Source organism: Pieris brassicae, chromosome 6 (genome assembly GCF_905147105.1).
Source record: "Pieris brassicae chromosome 6, ilPieBrab1.1, whole genome shotgun sequence".
Taxonomy (NCBI): domain Eukaryota; kingdom Metazoa; phylum Arthropoda; class Insecta; order Lepidoptera; family Pieridae; genus Pieris; species Pieris brassicae.
Window position 1 is genome coordinate 8,857,945 of NC_059670.1, and position 19,380 is coordinate 8,877,324.

Genomic DNA, 19,380 nt, shown 5'->3' on the forward strand with positions numbered 1-19,380 from the left:
ATTTTTTATTCTTCTTCAGTTCAACTAAGTTAATATTATTAAGTGAACGAATTATAAGATAATTTTTTTATTTTTTAGAGCCTATAGAAGCTGATTTATGCAACCCTTCGCCGTGTGGGTCCAATTCAATTTGTGAAAACGGAGAGTGCTCGTGTATGCCAGACTATCATGGAGATCCTTACGTAGGTTGCAGACCTGAATGTATTACAAGTTCTGACTGTCAAAGAAATCAAATCTGTCTCAAAAAGAAATGCTTTAACCCATGCCCTGAAACATGCGGCTTGAACGCAGTATGTGAAGTAATCAATCATATACCAATGTGTAGTTGTATGTCAGGCTTCTCTGGGAATGCATTCGTATCCTGCAATCATGTTCAAGGTAATTATCATATCACTTTAACCAATTATTATTAAATATTACCTTAATTTATTTTACCGTTTTTTAAATATACCATAACCTTTTCAGCTGCATTATCTACTATTCCATGCAATCCGAGTCCATGCGGACCAAATAGTCAGTGCCGTGAAGTGAACAATGTAGCAGTTTGTTCTTGTATTTCTGGTTACTTCGGAAACCCACCAACTTGTAGGCCAGAATGTACCACCAGTGGAGAGTGTCCATTAAATAAAGCATGCAGTAATTATAAATGCATAAATCCCTGTGTTGGCGCCTGTGGTTTCAATGCTATGTGCGAAGTAGTAAATCATAATCCTTTATGCTCCTGCCCCAATGATTTAACAGGAGATCCCTTCAGTAGATGTATTCCGAAGCGTAAGTACTTTAACATCAGTGAATTACCATCATTAACTATAACATTGCTATGACACAATCCTTACTTATATATAATTATATATTTCAGCTTTGGAAATACCGACTTATATAAACCCTTGTATTCCGTCACCATGTGGTCCAAATGCAATATGTCAAGAAGTAAATGGATCACCTTCGTGTTCTTGCGCGAATGAATTTATTGGATTGCCTCCTAACTGCCGTCCGGAATGTACCAGCAATAGTGAATGCCCCAGTAACATGGCATGTAATAATAATAAATGTGGTGACCCTTGTCTGAGTGCATGCGGTTCCTTAGCAGAATGCCGTGTAGTCAGTCATACTCCAACTTGTGTTTGCCCTGTTGGATATAATGGAGATCCATTTGTTTCCTGTAAAGTTACAAGTATAGCTATTGAACAATCTTCGCCCTGTACACCATCACCGTGCGGTAGTAATGCTATTTGTAAACAGCGTAACAATGTCGGTTCTTGTTCGTGTCTGACGGGATATTTTGGAAACCCATATGAGGGATGTCGACCAGAATGCGCGGTCAATACTGACTGTCCTTCTGATAAAGTTTGTCAACAAAGCAAATGTCAAGACCCCTGTCTAGGGACATGTGGCCTCAATGCGCAATGTCACACTGTGAATCACGCTCCGCTTTGCACCTGTCTGCCAGGCTACACCGGTGATCCCTTCAGAAATTGTATTTACAAACAAGGTATAAAGCTCTTTTTTAAATATTGATTTATCATTATTCAAAATTAATAATATACCAAATAAGTCATATGATATTGTTTGAATAAATGCAGATATTTCTTTTTCAGAAATTGAAGTGATAACAAATCCATGCTCACCTTCACCTTGTGGTCCTAATGGTATTTGCAAAGTTAAAAATGAACAAGCTATATGTAGTTGTAATCCGGAATATCGTGGATCGCCACCTAATTGTCGCCCTGAATGTGTAATTAGTGCAGAATGTTCGAGTGATAAAGCTTGTTTTGGTCAAAAATGTCTAGACCCTTGCTTGGGACAGTGTGGGCTGAATGCAAAATGTCGTACTATAAACCACAGTCCAATATGCACTTGCAAAGATAAATATACTGGAGATCCTTTCAGTCGATGTTATCCAATAATCTTGCATGCAGTTGAAGATACAACCAAAAATCCTTGTTCACCATCCCCATGTGGTCCATTCAGCCAATGTTTAGAAATTGGTAGTATACCCTCATGCACTTGTTTACCAGACTATATCGGTTCTCCACCAAATTGTAGACCAGAATGTGTTATCAATTCTGATTGTTCTAGTAACTTAGCATGTATCAATCAGAAATGTAAAGATCCGTGTCCTGGATCATGTGGTATAAATGCGCAATGTACTGTAAAGAATCACTCTCCTATGTGTACTTGCCTTGTTAACTTCGTTGGAGATGCATTCACGGAATGTAAACCACAAGGTAAATGTATTAAATAATATGGTTTAAATTTATTAATTAATTTATATTTCATATAATTTGTTTTATTAATTGACATTAACAAAATCGTATTTTAGTTGCAGAAGTAATACATGATATAATAGATCCTTGTGATCCATCACCTTGCGGGCCTAATGCTGTATGTAACAGCGGCGAATGTTTCTGTTTACCTGAATTCCGTGGCGATCCCTACTTCGAATGTCGACCAGAATGCGTGCTCAGCTCAGACTGTGATAGGAATAAAGCATGTCACAAAAACAAATGCGTTAATCCCTGCAATGCACAAGTGTGTGCAACAAATGCAATATGTGAAGTAACAAATCATATACCGATGTGCAGATGTCCAGAAAACATGTTTGGAAATGCTTTTGTAAAGTGTTCCCCCATAGAAGGTAAGCACACAATTTGGATATGCCTTAATGCTGAAGGTGTACCCCTTTTTTTTTCCTAACAATTACAGTATTTTATTTTTAATTTTAGCTGTTCCTCATCAACCTTGTAATCCGTCACCTTGTGGTCCAAACAGTCAATGTCGCGATATTAATAAACAGCCTGTTTGCTCATGCTTAGAAGGTTTTATCGGAATGCCACCATCGTGTAGACCGGAATGTGTAGTAAATACAGACTGTCTGCCTGATGAAGCTTGTTCAAATAGAAAATGCACTAAACCATGTGAAGGAGCGTGTGGAGTTGGAGCAAAATGTCAAGTTATTAATCATAATCCTATTTGTTCTTGCCCTCTAAGATATACAGGCAATCCGTTTGTACGATGTTTCTTGCAAGAGTTTATTCCAGAACAACAGAATCCATGCTTACCTTCGCCGTGTGGACCGAATAGCATATGTAAACAAATTTCGGACTCGCCATCTTGTTCGTGTCAGCCTGAATATTTTGGGACGCCACCACATTGTAAACCCGAATGCATAAGTAATTCTGAATGTCCAACACATCTCGCTTGCATCAACGAAAAGTGTGTTGATCCATGTATTGGATCGTGTGGTTTGAATACTGACTGTCACGTTATAAGCCATTCACCATCATGTGCCTGTTTACCTGAATATACTGGGGATCCTTTTATAGAATGCCATAGGAGAGAGGCTATTGAAGAAATTACAACGCCATGTCAGCCGTCGCCTTGTGGAGCAAATGCTGTTTGTAAGGAGTTCAAGGGTGCCGGTTCCTGTACATGTTTGCCAGACTTTTATGGAAACCCGTACGAAGGATGTAGACCCGAATGTATCATAAATTCAGATTGCCCTCTAAACAAGGCATGTTTGCAGAAGAAATGTCACGATCCTTGTGATGGTTCATGCGCACCTAATGCAATTTGCCAAGTAATAAATCACGCACCATCATGCTCTTGCCCACAAGGATTTTCAGGCGATCCATTCAGATATTGTGTAGCTCAGAGTAAGTACAACATTTTTATATATTTCTAATTTCCTCAACATTAAGAAATTATTACAAATAATTGTTTCTTTTTAGGAGATGAATTAACTACGCTGAATGTTTGCAATCCCTCTCCATGTGGGCCAAACAGTCGATGTCAGGAGGTCAATCAACAAGCTGTTTGTTCATGTATGCCGGAATTTATTGGAACACCGCCTGGTTGTCACCCTGAATGTGTTATCAGTTCTGAATGTCCAAAAGAAAAGGCGTGTATAAATAAAAAATGTGTCGAACCATGTAAAGACACTTGTGGAGTGAATGCAGATTGTAGAGTTATTAATCACAATCCTATTTGCTACTGTAAGCAATTTTACACAGGAGATCCATTCACTAGATGTAGTCCTTTGCCACGTAAGACAATTTTTATAACTATTGTAAATTACCTTTATTCTTAGGTTGCTTGTACATTTATTTTTAAATATAATAAAAATCAAATTTAAATTGATATAAAGCTCGAGCCACATATTGCAATAACAATTATCTTGTCTGGTTAATTTTCTTACTTCCATCGCTATTAGTAAGAAATGTTGGTGTTAATACGAAATTTAAATTTCAACTCCGAAATGACGTCAAATATTTTTTACTTGGTAGTTATTATGACAGTACTGCACACAATTGTTATATACATGTAGTCGTTTTTTTAACTAATATCCCATTTCCTGCATAATTCCAATGTTTTCCGACGGGCATTTTTACAACGTAAGCTGTCGTTTAAAGCGATGGAAAATGAGACACAAAAATATATAATTATTCTAAGACCTGCTGCACTGTTTTTTCGGTATTCATTATTTAATTATTTATTTTGCAGCACCTACAGCAAATGCTGTCTTAGAACCTTACGGTAATCCTTGCGTACCATCCCCCTGTGGACCAAATTCAATATGTAAAGAGGTTGGAAATGTACCTTCTTGTACTTGCATGCAACGTTTTGTTGGAAGCCCTCCAAACTGCAGACCAGAATGCTTATTGAATTCGGAATGTCCAACCTCTAAGGCGTGTATACAACAAAAATGCCAAGATCCCTGTTTAGGCGCATGTGGTATAAACGCCATATGCACTGTTACCAGACATACACCAATGTGCACTTGTACTGATGGTTATGTTGGGGATGCTTTTACTGCGTGTAACCCTCAATTAACACCTGGTAAGTTCATTTTTTTGAAATACTGTAAATGTATCAAAATGTGATTACAATGTAATATTAATTTTAGTGAACGATATCACCGATGCCTGTAATCCTTCACCATGCGGTACAAATGCTATTTGTAATGAAGGAAGCTGTACGTGTGTTGAGGGCTATCAAGGCGATCCTTACTTTGGATGCCGGCCTGAATGCGTTTTAAGCACAGATTGTGCACGAAACAAGGCATGTGTAAAGAATAAATGTGTTGATCCGTGTGCAAACACATGTTCGTTAACGGCTATTTGCGAAGTCATAAATCACGTGCCTATGTGCAGTTGTCCTCATGGAATGACTGGTAATGCATTCTACGGATGTGAAAATATACAAGGTAAGAATTTCAAGGATACAAATGAAGTATACTAATTTATAATAAGTGATCAGAAATTTCTTGCCTATTAGACAAAACAAATTATCACGACACAGTTACAAAAAAAATTAATTCTGAAGCATCATATGCACTGTTAAATTTAAGCATTTTCCATTTTCAGTTCCAGTGAAAACAAACCCATGCCTCCCTTCCCCTTGTGGGCCTAATAGTCAATGTCGGGAAATAAACGGACAAGCTGTATGCTCTTGTGTGGCGGGATATATCGGAAGCCCACCCTTGTGTCGACCCGAATGTGCAGTTAGCTCAGATTGCCCTCTTAACTTAGCCTGTTCTAATCAAAAATGTATAAACCCTTGCAAAGGCTCCTGTGGCGCGGAAGCCATGTGTCAAGTTGTAAAACATAACCCAATTTGCTCGTGTCCTCCGAAATACACAGGAGACCCCTTCATACGCTGTACTCCGTTTAGTAAGTGTTTAATAATTTTAAAGAAAATCGTATTTACACGAAATGGACACATGTAATATTTTTCATAATTTTTCTAGGACCTGCTTTAGCGGAAGCTGCTCCATGCACACCTTCCCCATGTGGGCCTAACGCAATCTGTAAAGAAGTTTCTGGAGCACCATCTTGTGCATGTTCACCAAACTTCTTTGGCTCGCCTCCTTACTGTAAACCAGAATGTATAAGCAACAGCGAATGCCCAACGAACAAAGCTTGCTTTAATCAGAAATGCCAAGATGCTTGCTTAAACGCTTGCGGTTTTAACGCACAATGTAAAACAATCAGCCATTCTCCAATGTGTTTCTGTGAAGCAAGTCACACTGGTGACCCGTTCACTAATTGCTATTTACAAATAAATGTTGAACCAGAAAGAACTTCCCCTTGCGAGCCATCTCCATGTGGCGCTAATGCTATTTGCAAAGAGCAAGGGACCGCCGGATCTTGCTCTTGTCTATCTAATTATATAGGAAATCCGTACGAAGGCTGTCGCCCTGAATGTACTCTAAATACAGATTGTACACCAGATAAAACTTGCATACGTAATAAATGCCAAGACCCCTGTCCCGGTACTTGTTCATTTATGGCTTTCTGTTCAGTGGTGAATCATTTGGCATCATGTAATTGTCCACCTGGCTATACAGGTGATCCCTATCGACAATGTATTATTCAAAAAGGTAAGCAGTATATTTTTAATGCATTAATTGTGATTTATTATGAGTATTTATTTGATATCTGATAATTTTTTTGCATTAAATGTTTACCTATTATTTCAGAAGAAATAAAAGAACCCACACCGTGCGTTCCAAACCCCTGTGGGCCCAATAGTATATGCCGTCCAGTAAATGGTCAAAGCGTATGCTCCTGTTTGCCGAACTATATCGGGGCGCCACCTGGCTGTCGTCCCGAATGTACAGCTAGTTCAGAATGTTCTCCAGACAAAGCCTGTGTTAACCTCAAATGCATAAACCCTTGTCCTGGGCATTGCGGCCTCAACGCTGAATGCAGAGTGATAACTCATAGTCCAATATGCACGTGTAATCCTCAACACACTGGTGACCCATTCACTAGATGCTACTTACAAGGTACAACCCCATTTTATTTTAAACTTGACCTCCAAAGTTTGTAAAATCCTTCGCAGTTCGACAAAAAAACAAGAATTTTCAATGAACAAATTGTATTCCATAAATTTATTTTTTTTTTAGTGACAAATGAAGTTGCACAACACAGAGACCCATGTGTGCCAAATCCTTGTGGCGATAATACAGTTTGTATGAATCGTAATGATTCACCAGTATGTAGTTGCTTGCCAAACTTTGAAGGAGCACCACCGAATTGCAGGCCGGAGTGTGCAATAAGCCAGGATTGTCCTTCTAATAAGGCGTGTATCCATATGAAATGCATTGATCCGTGTCCAGGCAGTTGTGGCTTAAACGCGGAATGTTCAGTATTTAACCATCTTCCAGCTTGCACATGTCCCCAAGCATTAACAGGAGATCCTTTCACTCGTTGCATTGTAGTAGAACCTATAAGAGGCAAGTATCTAGTTACGTTTTAAATCTCTTGTTGTAATCGTAATAAGTATTAATAATTTACTATTTATTTTTAGATGAAACACCACAAGATCTTTGTAATCCATCTCCTTGTGGATTTAATGCACAATGCCTTAATGGTATCTGCACGTGCATAAATGAATATTTTGGCGATCCATATTTTGGTTGTAAACCTGAATGTATCACGAGCATGGAATGTGCATCAGATAAAGTCTGTTCTCGTAATAAATGTATTAATCCATGTCCCGATATGTGTGCTTCGAGTGCGGAATGCAATGTTTTCAACCATATTCCTATATGTTCTTGTCCCACGGGCACTACTGGAAATGCTTTTATCGAATGTCATAGAACGGAAGGTGAGATCACAAAAAATCGTATATTTCAGTCTTTCCAGAGATTGCTGAAATGTTAATAAATCATTTTAATAATGCTTTTAGTCATTGAAGTACAACCATGCAACCCAAATCCATGTGGGCCAAATAGCCAATGCAGAGCTGTGAACAGTCAATCGACATGCTCATGTTTACCAACTTACATTGGAAGCCCGCCATCCTGTCGACCGGAATGTACTTTAAGTTCAGAGTGCGCATCGAACCAGGCATGCAATAACCATAAATGTATCAATCCATGCCTTGGTACATGCGGATATGATGCTAGATGCGAAGTTATTAATCACAATCCCGTTTGTTCGTGTCCACCTCAATACACAGGAGACCCATTTACTCACTGTATATCAATTGGTAAGTTTCTGACCATATCTGGTACATTATTGATAAATGAAGTTCTTGTTATTAAATCAATCTTTATTTTTTAAGTATCTACGCCCCTGCCACCTGTGGACCCCTGCACACCATCACCTTGTGGGCCACATTCAATTTGTAAAGTTATAGGGGAAGCTCCGTCATGCACTTGCATGTCAAAATTCATGGGAGCGCCACCCAATTGTCACCCAGAATGTATAAGCAACTCTGAATGCCCATCAAATCTAGTATGCGTTAATCAGGAATGCAAAGATCCATGTCCAGGGAGCTGTGGCTACAATGCAGATTGTGCGATTGTCAGTCATGGATTAATTTGCACATGTCCGTATGGACAAACTGGAGATCCACTTATATCGTGCAACCCAATAAGAGGTATTTTTTTAAACTGGGTTTATTGTTTTTTAACGTTTTCGTACATAAAATTATCTTAAAAATTGCTTTTTTAGATTCTGTCATAGAATATAACTCCCCTTGTGAGCCTTCCCCTTGTGGCTTAAATGCTGAATGTATCGAAAGAAATGGTGCCGGGGCATGTAAATGTTTTGATACTTACATTGGTAATCCATACGAGGAATGTCGACCAGAATGTGTCTTGAATACTGATTGTAGCCCAACTCTTGCTTGTATGCAAAATAAATGCCAAGATCCCTGTCCTGGAGTTTGTGCACCAAATGGAATATGTCAAGTTGTAAATCACATTCCGTCGTGTTACTGTCCCCCTGGTCTCGATGGCGATCCATACACATATTGCAGACAAAAAGTTGAAGGTATGTAAAAGTATAGCTTTCGTTTTATAATTTAATCAATTAATTTGAGTCCTGAATATACAATTTACAATACAATACAATAAATATTTGCAATTTTTTTTCTTCTTATAGATGTAAAAGTAACACCGTGCACTCCATCTCCTTGCGGTCCAAATAGTCAATGTCGAGAAATAAACTCACAAGCTATATGCAGTTGTCTTGAAAGTTACATAGGATCACCGCCTAGTTGCCGACCTGAATGTACAATAAATAGCGAATGTTTAAGTGATAAGGCATGTATTAATCAAAAATGTGTGGATCCTTGTCGGGATCAATGTGGGCGAAATGCTAAATGTCGAGTGATATCTCATAATCCGATTTGCTCGTGCCAAGAACAATTTACTGGAGATCCATTTTCCTACTGCATGCCAGGTAAACTTACTTCATTTTCTTTACTATGAGAGTGTAAAAATTTAAAATAACAAACATACATAAGCTTAATTAATAATTTTGTTCCCAGTTGCGTTATCAGAACCACAACGAGAACCGAGTCGAAATCCATGCTTCCCGTCACCATGTGGACCTAATTCGCAGTGCCAGGAATATAACCAGAACGTCCGCTGTACTTGTTTACCAAACTATTTAGGCACACCACCACGATGCCGACCAGAATGCACTGTCAGTTCTGAATGTAACGCAGTCAGCGCATGTATCAATAATAAGTGTGAAGATCCTTGTCCGGGCGCTTGTGGTATTAACGCACAATGCAATGTCAATAAACATCTGCCAATATGCTCATGTGTACCGGGATATACTGGTGATCCATTCTCAAAATGTATTTTACAATTAGCAGGTATAAAAAATACAAATTTGAAATGTAATTTTATGTCACATAATTTCTCACCATATTTATACCAATTTATTCAATGAAAAATAATTTCAGAACCGGACATTGTGAATCTATGCTCACCGACACCATGTGGGGCAAATGCTTTGTGTAACAATGGTCAATGTTCATGTTTACCTGAATATTTCGGAGACCCTTACATAGGCTGCAAACCCGAATGCGTTCTTAATATAGATTGTGAGCGAAATAAAGCCTGCGTAAACAATAAATGTGTAGATCCCTGCCTTGGCACTTGCGGTAACAATGCTACGTGTGAAGTTATTAATCACATTCCTGCTTGTTCTTGCCCTTCTGGAACTAAGGGTGACCCATTCCATTATTGCAGTGTAATTAGAGGTATGTTTAGTTAAGTGTTATATTAATTTGACGACACGACCACTTAAATACAAACAATACAATAAGCGTTTCCTTTCCACAAGAGACTAGCAGTAATATCATTATTCACTTTCAGAAATGGAGACACCAATTAATTTATGTAGCCCTTCCCCATGTGGACCCTACAGTCAATGTCGGGAAATAAACGGTCACGCTGTCTGCGTTTGTGTACAGGGCTATACAGGTTCACCACCCAATTGTCGGCCAGAATGTACACTTAGCTCAGACTGTCGTCTTAACCAAGCTTGTTCAAACCAAAAATGTATTGACCCTTGTCCGGGAGCCTGTGGTCAATATAGTAACTGCATAGTTATCAATCACAACCCTGTTTGCACCTGTTTACCCGGTTTTTCTGGTGATCCATTTACACTTTGTCAGCCAATACGTAAGTATTATGAAAAACGTTACATTTATGTCGTGTAAGATGAACGAAGTATTAAAGCTAATAAATATACTTTTCTCCCATATGCAGGTGCAGCACCTCCAGTCAAAGTAAATCCATGTCTTCCATCCCCTTGCGGACCGAACTCACAGTGTATTGAGGTTGGCGATGATGCAAATTGCAAATGTTTGCCAGATTACATCGGTGCACCACCGGCATGCCGACCTGAATGTACCAGTAATACAGAATGCTCTACAAATTTGTCCTGTATCAATAGAAAATGCCGTAACCCATGTGAGGGCGCTTGTGGAATCAATGCTGAGTGTAGAGTAGTCAGCCATACACCGATGTGTATTTGCCAAAACGGTCATTCCGGTGATCCATTCATTCAATGCAGCATTCAAACAGAACCAACAATTGTAGAGCAGCTTACGCCATGTCTACCCTCACCTTGTGGAAGCAATGCTGAATGTAGAGAAAGTAATAATGTCGGCTCTTGTGTATGCATTTCGGGATACTTTGGAGACCCATACGTGTCGTGCAAACCTGAATGCTTATTAAACTCTGATTGCCCTTCAAACCAAGCATGCAAGCAAAATAAATGCTTTGATCCGTGTCCAGGAACCTGTGGTATAAATGCTCAATGTTATGTAACGAGTCACATACCGAACTGCGTATGTACAGAACAATACCTTGGAGATCCATACAAAATATGTAGCTTTAGACCTCAAACGGAATTATCAGAACCATGTAATCCATCACCTTGTGGGGCAAACAGTAAATGCAATTCGCGAGATAACATTGCTGTCTGTACGTGCTTAGCCGGATACCAAGGATCACCACCTAATTGCAGACCTGAGTGCGTTTCAAATGCAGAATGTTCTCTCGACAAGGTGTGTGACAATCTTAAATGCGTATCACCTTGTCCTAGAGGTTGCGGTCTAAACTCCGATTGCCGAGTGATCAATCACAATCCTATATGTTCTTGTAAGCAAGGTTACACTGGAGATCCATTCTCAATTTGTTTTGTACTTAAAGTGGAACCAGTTTTAAGTTCGCCATTAGATCCATGTTTATCATCTCCGTGTGGACCTAATGCTGAATGTCGTAATTTGGGTGGCATAGCCACTTGTTCCTGCAAAGTCGGATTTATCGCTAGTCCACCGAACTGTAGGCCAGAATGTATAATAAACACTGATTGTAACAGCAACGAAGCATGTCTGAATATGAAATGTCAGAACCCTTGCTTTGGATCCTGCGGATTACAGGCAATCTGTAATGTTGTGAATCACGTGCCAGTTTGCTTATGTCCACAAGGTTACAAAGGAGATCCCTTTACGCATTGCACTATTCAAATAGAAGGTAAGATATTATAAGCAATTAAAGATATGTTGGAATCCATATTGATTGATACCTTTAATAACTTATTTAATTTTAGAACAACTACAAGAATTAGATCCTTGCAATCCTTCACCTTGTGGTCCGAACGCCGTATGCAATAATGGTGAATGTACGTGCATAGCGGAGTACCATGGCGACCCTTACTTTGGGTGCAGACCAGAATGTGTTCTTAGCACTGACTGCTCTAATGACAAGACGTGTTTGAGACAAAAATGTGTAGATCCGTGTCGTGACATGTGCGGGGTAAATGCTGACTGTAATGTCTACAATCATGTTGCCGTGTGCAGTTGTCCAATACGCATGACCGGCGACGCCTTTACACAATGTCTGACTATAGAAAGTATGTATATTTATTCTTAAACTAAAAATGTATAAAGTACTGTTTGATTAAAATGACTATTTCTTTCAGAACCACCTACTAGACCATGTGAATCGTCTCCATGTGGACCTAACAGTATTTGTAGAGAATTGAATGGACAAGCTTTGTGTGCATGTATACAGGGATATATAGGAAATCCACCAAATTGCCGACCAGAGTGCATACAAAGTACCGATTGTCAACCATCCTTAGCGTGTATAAATATGAAGTGCCAAGATCCTTGCCCCGGATCGTGTGCATCTAACGCAGAATGCAGAGTCATCAATCACAATCCTGTATGTTCTTGTCCACCAAGATATACAGGTTCACCCTTTACACATTGTTATGGTATGTATTTATATTTATTGAGAATTTTCTTTATCAGAGCAAGACAATAACATTTTTCTGCTTGCAGTTCAACCTCAGGTAGAAGAAGTTAAAAATCCATGCCACCCTTCACCATGTGGGGCAAATAGTTTGTGCACACCAACACCAAGTGGAGAGGCAAAATGTTCATGCCAACCAACTTTCGAAGGCACCCCACCTAATTGCCAACGCGAATGTAGAATAAGCGATGAGTGTCCCGCAAATAAGGCTTGTGTAAATTACAAATGTATGGATCCCTGTATTGGGTCTTGTGGCTCCAACTCCCTTTGTATCGTACGACTTCATACAGCGATGTGTTCATGCCAAGAAGGTTACACTGGTGATCCTTTCCTATCATGCTATCAACTACAACAAACGCCTGAAGTAATCGATCCATGTTATCCCTCTCCATGTGGAGCAAACAGTGAGTGCAAAATATCCCCAAGTGGAGTAGCCGCCTGTACATGTCACAAAGATTACTTTGGGAACCCCTATGAAGGCTGTCGCCCTGAATGTGTTATTAATGCCGACTGTCCATATAACAAGGCTTGCCTTAAGAACAGGTGCCAAGACCCTTGTCTAGGAGTCTGCGGTTCTACGGCAATATGTCAAGTTATAAATCATTTACCTTCATGTTCTTGCTCACCTGGTTATACTGGAAATCCATACGCTTTTTGCCATATTATCATAAAAGAAGGTGTGTTTTTATGACAACTGTTATGATATAAGTTTCCTTCCCTAAGTCTAATCATTTTATGTAATAATTACTTATTAATTTTCAGAACCCGTACGTAATGATCCATGCATACCAAATCCATGTGGAAGTAACACAGCATGTAAAAACAATAATGGTTTGGTATCTTGTTCTTGCTTACCGGAATATTTCGGAACTCCTCCCAACTGTAGACCTGAATGCTCCGTAAACTCAGAGTGTTCATCCACAAAGAGTTGTATTCGGCAAAAATGTGTCGACCCTTGTCAAAATGTATGTGGACAAAACGCCGAGTGCAGAGTTGTTAATCATGCACCAATATGTTCATGCCGAACAGGTTACGAGGGAGATCCATTTATAAGATGCTCAATGATTACAAGTACGTTTAGTTTCTTAATTTAATTAAAACAATCATTTGTTACATATACGGTAATACTTATGAAACTAGTTTTGTTAGTAAATTTCTTTTTATACTTAGTAAATAAGCAATAATGTAATGTAAATTTAATATTTATATCTTGCTTAAAAATATTAATTTTACAGGTACGCCATTAATTGAAGCAAACCCATGTACACCGTCACCTTGTGGGCCAAATTCCCTTTGCCAGGTGCAAAATAAAGTACCCGTATGTAGCTGTATTTCGAATTATATTGGGTCACCACCTAATTGTCGACCTGAGTGTACCATTAACTCAGATTGTCCAAGCAACAAAGCATGCATTAATCAGAGATGTAATGATCCATGTGTCGGATCATGTGGCCTACAGACTATTTGTAACGTACACCAACATTCCGCTGTGTGTAGTTGCTTAGAAGGATACACGGGTGATCCATTTGCTAGCTGTTACTTCCAAGAAGCTATAGGTATGTAATAATTGTTTATGTATATACCTTCTGAAATATTAGTATAGATAATTACTAATATTTCAGAAGGTACAGTTTGTGAGGTGATAAGGATTAATTTCTGGATCTACATGTAATAAGCCGATATTGTATTGATAATTCCTTCTTTTTTTTATTGACCATAAAAATGAAAAACTCTTTCGTGGTAGTTGGATTTGCAAAGTAAGTCGGAGAAAAAACGGTATATTTGATTGAGTTCTAGAGAACAGTTGCAAAAGCTTGAAACGTCAGCGATAACATACTCGTATATGTAACTACAATATTTCCAATATACATATTAAATACACTTATGCAAATCCAAGCAATGACTTGCTTATTTGACAGTTTATTTTATACATAATTATTTTTTGTAATTAAATATATATATCACTACTAGCTGACCCAGCAAACGTCGTCTTGCCATGTATATTTTTTTATATAGGAAACATTTTTAAAGTTCAATAAAAATTTCTACTATAATTAAAAATAGGGGTTGATCATAGAGGGGTTGTATGTCTTTTTGTATGTTGTAGCATAAAAAAAATGAAATTTCTAAAAAATAAAAAATAAATTTAGGAGTGGACTACCCCTAACATTTAGGGGAATGAAAAATAGATGTTGGCCGATTCTCATAGATACCGGATAAGCACAAAAAATTTCATCAAAATCGGTCAAGCCGTTTCGGAGGAGTATGGCTACGAAAACTGTGACACGAGAATTTTATATATATAGATTATGCTCAAAACACGACATTGCTCAGAAGCATCCAAAATTACAATAGCCATGATAAAACATCAACCTTCGAAAGGAGATGACACTATAAGAAAAAGATCACTAAATATAGTTGTATTTTTCAGAACCTCTACCTGAAAAGTATGACAGATGTAATCCCAATCCATGTGGCGCTAATGCTAGGTGCGACAATGGAGCTTGTTTATGTCTACCTAATTATTTCGGAAATCCATACATGAGTTGTCGCCCCGAGTGCACGGTTAACTCTGATTGTGCAGCGGATTTAGTCTGTGTTAATACAAAATGTGTTAATCCGTGTGCCAACCTATGTGGCCAGGGGGCAATATGCGAAGTTTATAACCATATTGCCATGTGTTCATGCTCTCGAAATACTACAGGAAACGCGTTTGTTGCCTGCACATCAGTAGCAAGTAAGTAGTTAATAAAATAAATAATGTAGCTATTTTAGTTAATCCAAATTTTAACAAGCGATCTGTGGAATCGACTCCCGGTGGGGGTCTTCCCTGGGAGGTACAATCTCCAATTGTTTAAAAAAAGCGTATACTCCTCCCACAATGGAAACGCACCAACTAAAATGGGTGTCTATGGACTGCAATGACTGCCCTATTTGGGTGACACATGAAACTCGTTGCCTATAAAAAATCTCTCAAGTTTAAGTCAGTCAGGATGTTTCTACTTAATGCTTAAATAGCGTATATCTACATTTCAGTAATTGAAGATATCAGAGACCCATGCATTCCATCACCATGTGGACCTAACAGCGTATGCAGAACTATAAACAAACAATCTATGTGTTCTTGTCTTGTGGGTTATATTGGTGCTCCTCCATCTTGCCGACCTGAATGTGTTGTGGACTCTGACTGCGCACCTATGCTATCTTGTTCTAACCAGAAATGCGTGGATCCTTGTAGAGGCTCTTGTGGAATCAACGCTGAATGCAAAATCCATAATCATAAACCAATTTGCTACTGCCGTAACGGATTAACTGGAGATCCATTTGTACAGTGTTTGTTTGTACAAAGTAAGTTATGAAATGAGATTCAATTCAATTTATAAATTAGTAGAGGGTATCATAGAATAACCAGCGTTGATAATTATATTGAGAGAATTAAAATAATAATTACGAAAATAATTGTATTTTCGTAGACAATAGATATCGAGCTATACTTATACTATAAGATATATATTTTTTATGTTATTAATGAATAAATAGTAACTGGACCGACTTCAACATTCCTTTCTAATTACAATTGGTTATTATTCTTGAGTAAAAGCTATAAAGTATAATTTTCCACAGATGAACAAACAGTACACACCACTCCATGCGAACCGTCACCTTGTGGTCCAAACACTATTTGTAAAGAAATAAGTGGAACTTCGTCCTGTTCTTGCATGAATGGATATACAGGACGACCTCCATATTGCCGCCCAGAATGTGTTTCGAATAGCGACTGTAACTTTGACAAATCCTGCATAAATAAGAAATGTGTGGATCCTTGCAATGGAGCGTGTGGCCGCAACGCGAATTGTCGTGTCGTGAGTCATTCCCCACAGTGCTCGTGCCAACAGGGCTACACTGGTGATCCATTCAATGAGTGTGTCCTCTCAGGTATCGTATAACGTTTATTTTACCGTTTATAAATATTGAAGGCTGTTTATAAACTGGCGACATCAAAAAAATATACCTAATCCTGTACACTTCTTATGGGTACATAGGCGTTTTACTTTTTGTAACCCTGTAATCTATGGAAAGCAGGGAAGGGTAGATATTTTTATGTATCTATTTTATTAGATTTTTATTAACAGGCAAGTAGGTTATAAGCTTTCCAGCCCTAGGAATCAACTAAGTATTGATTTAAGAACTTAACCAGTAACATAACTATAATATTTTTTTGTTATTTTTAGTGATATCTCAAAAGCCCTTGGAACATTCAAGACCATGCACGCCCAACCCATGTGGGCCAAACGCGATCTGCCAAGAACGATTCAACTCGGCGAGCTGTGTGTGTATCACTGACTACTTTGGCAATCCTTATGAGGGATGCAGACCAGAGTGCCTACTGAACTCTGATTGCTCACAGAATCTTGCCTGTATAAATAATAAATGCACCGATCCCTGTCCAGGATTTTGTGGAATTAACGCCGTCTGCCAAACTGTTAATCACGTTCCAAAATGCTCTTGTATTACTGGATATATTGGTAATCCCTACGATACATGCATAGTCAGAGAAGGTAATTTTAAATTGTATTGTAATCGTATTTTAAAAATACATTAAAATCATTTAAGATTTAATTTATTAAGCGCTCAATTGTTTAAAATTGGTGAAGATTTTAACTCTTTAAATTTGGCATATTTTTACTAGACCTATATAACCATAAATTGCTTTATTTTTAAAGTGCCGTGAATTTTTTACAGCCGTACCTATTGATCCATGTTCACCGTCACCGTGTGGGCCTCATAGTGTATGTTTAGCGAGTAATAATAAAGCTATGTGCTCATGCTTACAAGACTATACGGGTTATCCACCTAACTGCAAACCTGAATGCATTATGAGCTCGGAATGTTCACTTAATAAGGCGTGTGTAAGGCAGAAATGTATAGACCCATGTATAAATACATGCGGAGAAAACGCAGAGTGTCGTACACATCACCACAGTCCATACTGTACTTGTTTGAGTGGTTTTGAAGGTGATCCATTTGTGCGATGTGTCAGAGAAAAACCTATACCGACACACGATCCAACACCTTGTGAGCCCAATCCCTGTGGCCAATATGCTACTTGTAGAGATGTCGGTGGTTCGGCTTTTTGTGGCTGCAAACCAGGATATATGGGTACTCCACCTTCTTGCGCACCCGAATGCACTATTAATCAAGATTGCCCTAATGATAAAGCCTGTGTTCGTGAAAAATGTATGGATCCATGCCTAGGCTCTTGTGGAAGTAATTCACTATGCCGAGCTGTGAACCACCTCGCTATCTGCATGTGTGTTGATGGATATCGAGGAGACCCATTCGTTGGATGTTATGCAGTTATAAAAGGTATAAATAGCATTATTTAAACAATAAAAAAGGATTAACAATGTTTCAAATATTAATAACTCCCCGTAATCATATACAAAAAAGAAGATTATAGTTTTTGAATATTATTATTATTAAATATCACAGCAATACTCTCTTGCCATTATAAAATATAACAGGAATCACTTTATATAATTTAATTTTTTTTAGATTCGGTCTCCCTAACACCTGTAAATCCTTGCATAAGGTCACCATGTGGTATCAACGCTGAATGTCACAACGCCACCTGCTCTTGCATAACGGGCTACCAAGGAAATCCTTATGTAGAATGCCGACCTGAATGTACCATCAATCAAGACTGTTTAAAGAACCAAGCTTGTGTAAATTACAAATGCATCAACCCATGTAATAACGCTTGTGGTTTGGAAGCCGTGTGCAATGTATACAACCATATGGCAATTTGTGATTGTCCATCACCACTTCAAGGAGATCCATTTATTGCGTGTCGCCGCGTAATAGGTATTTGAATTCTTTATTCTATTTAAATTTCAGACACTTATAAATTTATTTTATGATAATTATTATATCTATTTTTTTCATAGATCACGTGGTGTCCGATCCATGCACACCCAATCCATGTGGACCCAATAGCATATGTCGTGCGGACGGGACAGTGGCTCATTGCTCTTGCCGTCCTCCTATGTATGACGAGCCACCGACTTGCAGACCTGAATGCCGAAGCCACTCTGACTGTGCACAAAATCAGGCTTGCCGTAATAAAAAGTGTCAGGATCCCTGTCCCGGTGCCTGTGGAACACACGCTATATGTCATACATCATCCCATTCACCTATCTGTAGTTGTCCTATACGATACACTGGCGATCCGTTCATTCGTTGTGTACCAGGTATGTAAATTACGAAACGAATCCTTTGCGAAATAATTACATTTTTATTTAGAAACATGTACCAATAGGTATTCATAAAATTAATTTTTTTTAACACATTTAACAATCAAACATACTTTATAGTGATCCAGTCTGAACCCAAAGTACCGTCGCCATGCCGCGATTGCGGTCCCAATGCGGATTGCATCCAAGAGTCATGTCGCTGTCGAGATAATTACATAGGAGAGCCTCCAAACTGTCGGCCCGAGTGTCTCAGCGCTGGAGACTGCGACTGGCGACTCACGTGTGTCAATAAACGTTGCATCGATCCTTGTCCCGGTGCTTGTGGCTTCAACGCTCTATGTACGCCGACAGCCCACGAACCACGTTGCGTGTGCCCTCCGAACACCTACGGAAACCCTCTGACAGAGTGCCGACCCGTCGAGAATATTCGTAAGACAGACATTGTTGGAAGATTGCTTAATCTTACAACGTCTCGTAAAATGTTGCTAAATAATATTTTCGTCAAAATGAGGATGCGATCCACAAAAGTTTTCGCTTTTAAAACTTAGGCAT

The 19,380-nt window shown here is 38.7% G+C and overlaps 1 protein-coding gene across 5 annotated transcripts in view; it reads left to right on the forward strand.

Annotated features, from left to right (window-relative positions):
* Positions 1-19,380, forward strand: part of LOC123710828 — a 90,896-nt gene that overhangs the window by 60,981 nt on the left and 10,535 nt on the right. For 4 of the 5 annotated variants that reach the window (XM_045663070.1, XM_045663071.1, XM_045663073.1 and 1 more), the window contains 35 exons: positions 79-378; positions 466-771; positions 860-1,492; positions 1,599-2,228; positions 2,324-2,638; positions 2,727-3,656; positions 3,732-4,046; positions 4,504-4,839; positions 4,907-5,206; positions 5,367-5,672; positions 5,750-6,382; positions 6,482-6,790; positions 6,911-7,240; positions 7,315-7,614; positions 7,696-7,998; positions 8,074-8,391; positions 8,466-8,786; positions 8,898-9,197; positions 9,286-9,618; positions 9,709-10,008; positions 10,124-10,432; positions 10,520-11,791; positions 11,868-12,170; positions 12,240-12,536; positions 12,604-13,251; positions 13,337-13,645; positions 13,810-14,130; positions 15,006-15,311; positions 15,611-15,922; positions 16,199-16,510; positions 16,807-17,133; positions 17,318-17,941; positions 18,131-18,439; positions 18,523-18,825; positions 18,949-19,257. The exons of the other annotated variant lie outside the window; for it this stretch is intronic. In XM_045663070.1, coding sequence (XP_045519026.1) covers positions 79-378; positions 466-771; positions 860-1,492; positions 1,599-2,228; positions 2,324-2,638; positions 2,727-3,656; positions 3,732-4,046; positions 4,504-4,839; positions 4,907-5,206; positions 5,367-5,672; positions 5,750-6,382; positions 6,482-6,790; positions 6,911-7,240; positions 7,315-7,614; positions 7,696-7,998; positions 8,074-8,391; positions 8,466-8,786; positions 8,898-9,197; positions 9,286-9,618; positions 9,709-10,008; positions 10,124-10,432; positions 10,520-11,791; positions 11,868-12,170; positions 12,240-12,536; positions 12,604-13,251; positions 13,337-13,645; positions 13,810-14,130; positions 15,006-15,311; positions 15,611-15,922; positions 16,199-16,510; positions 16,807-17,133; positions 17,318-17,941; positions 18,131-18,439; positions 18,523-18,825; positions 18,949-19,257 — 14,079 coding nt within the window. The remainder of the gene's footprint in view (positions 1-78; positions 379-465; positions 772-859; positions 1,493-1,598; positions 2,229-2,323; positions 2,639-2,726; positions 3,657-3,731; positions 4,047-4,503; positions 4,840-4,906; positions 5,207-5,366; positions 5,673-5,749; positions 6,383-6,481; positions 6,791-6,910; positions 7,241-7,314; positions 7,615-7,695; positions 7,999-8,073; positions 8,392-8,465; positions 8,787-8,897; positions 9,198-9,285; positions 9,619-9,708; positions 10,009-10,123; positions 10,433-10,519; positions 11,792-11,867; positions 12,171-12,239; positions 12,537-12,603; positions 13,252-13,336; positions 13,646-13,809; positions 14,131-15,005; positions 15,312-15,610; positions 15,923-16,198; positions 16,511-16,806; positions 17,134-17,317; positions 17,942-18,130; positions 18,440-18,522; positions 18,826-18,948; positions 19,258-19,380) is intronic. 5 annotated transcript variants of the gene reach the window in all.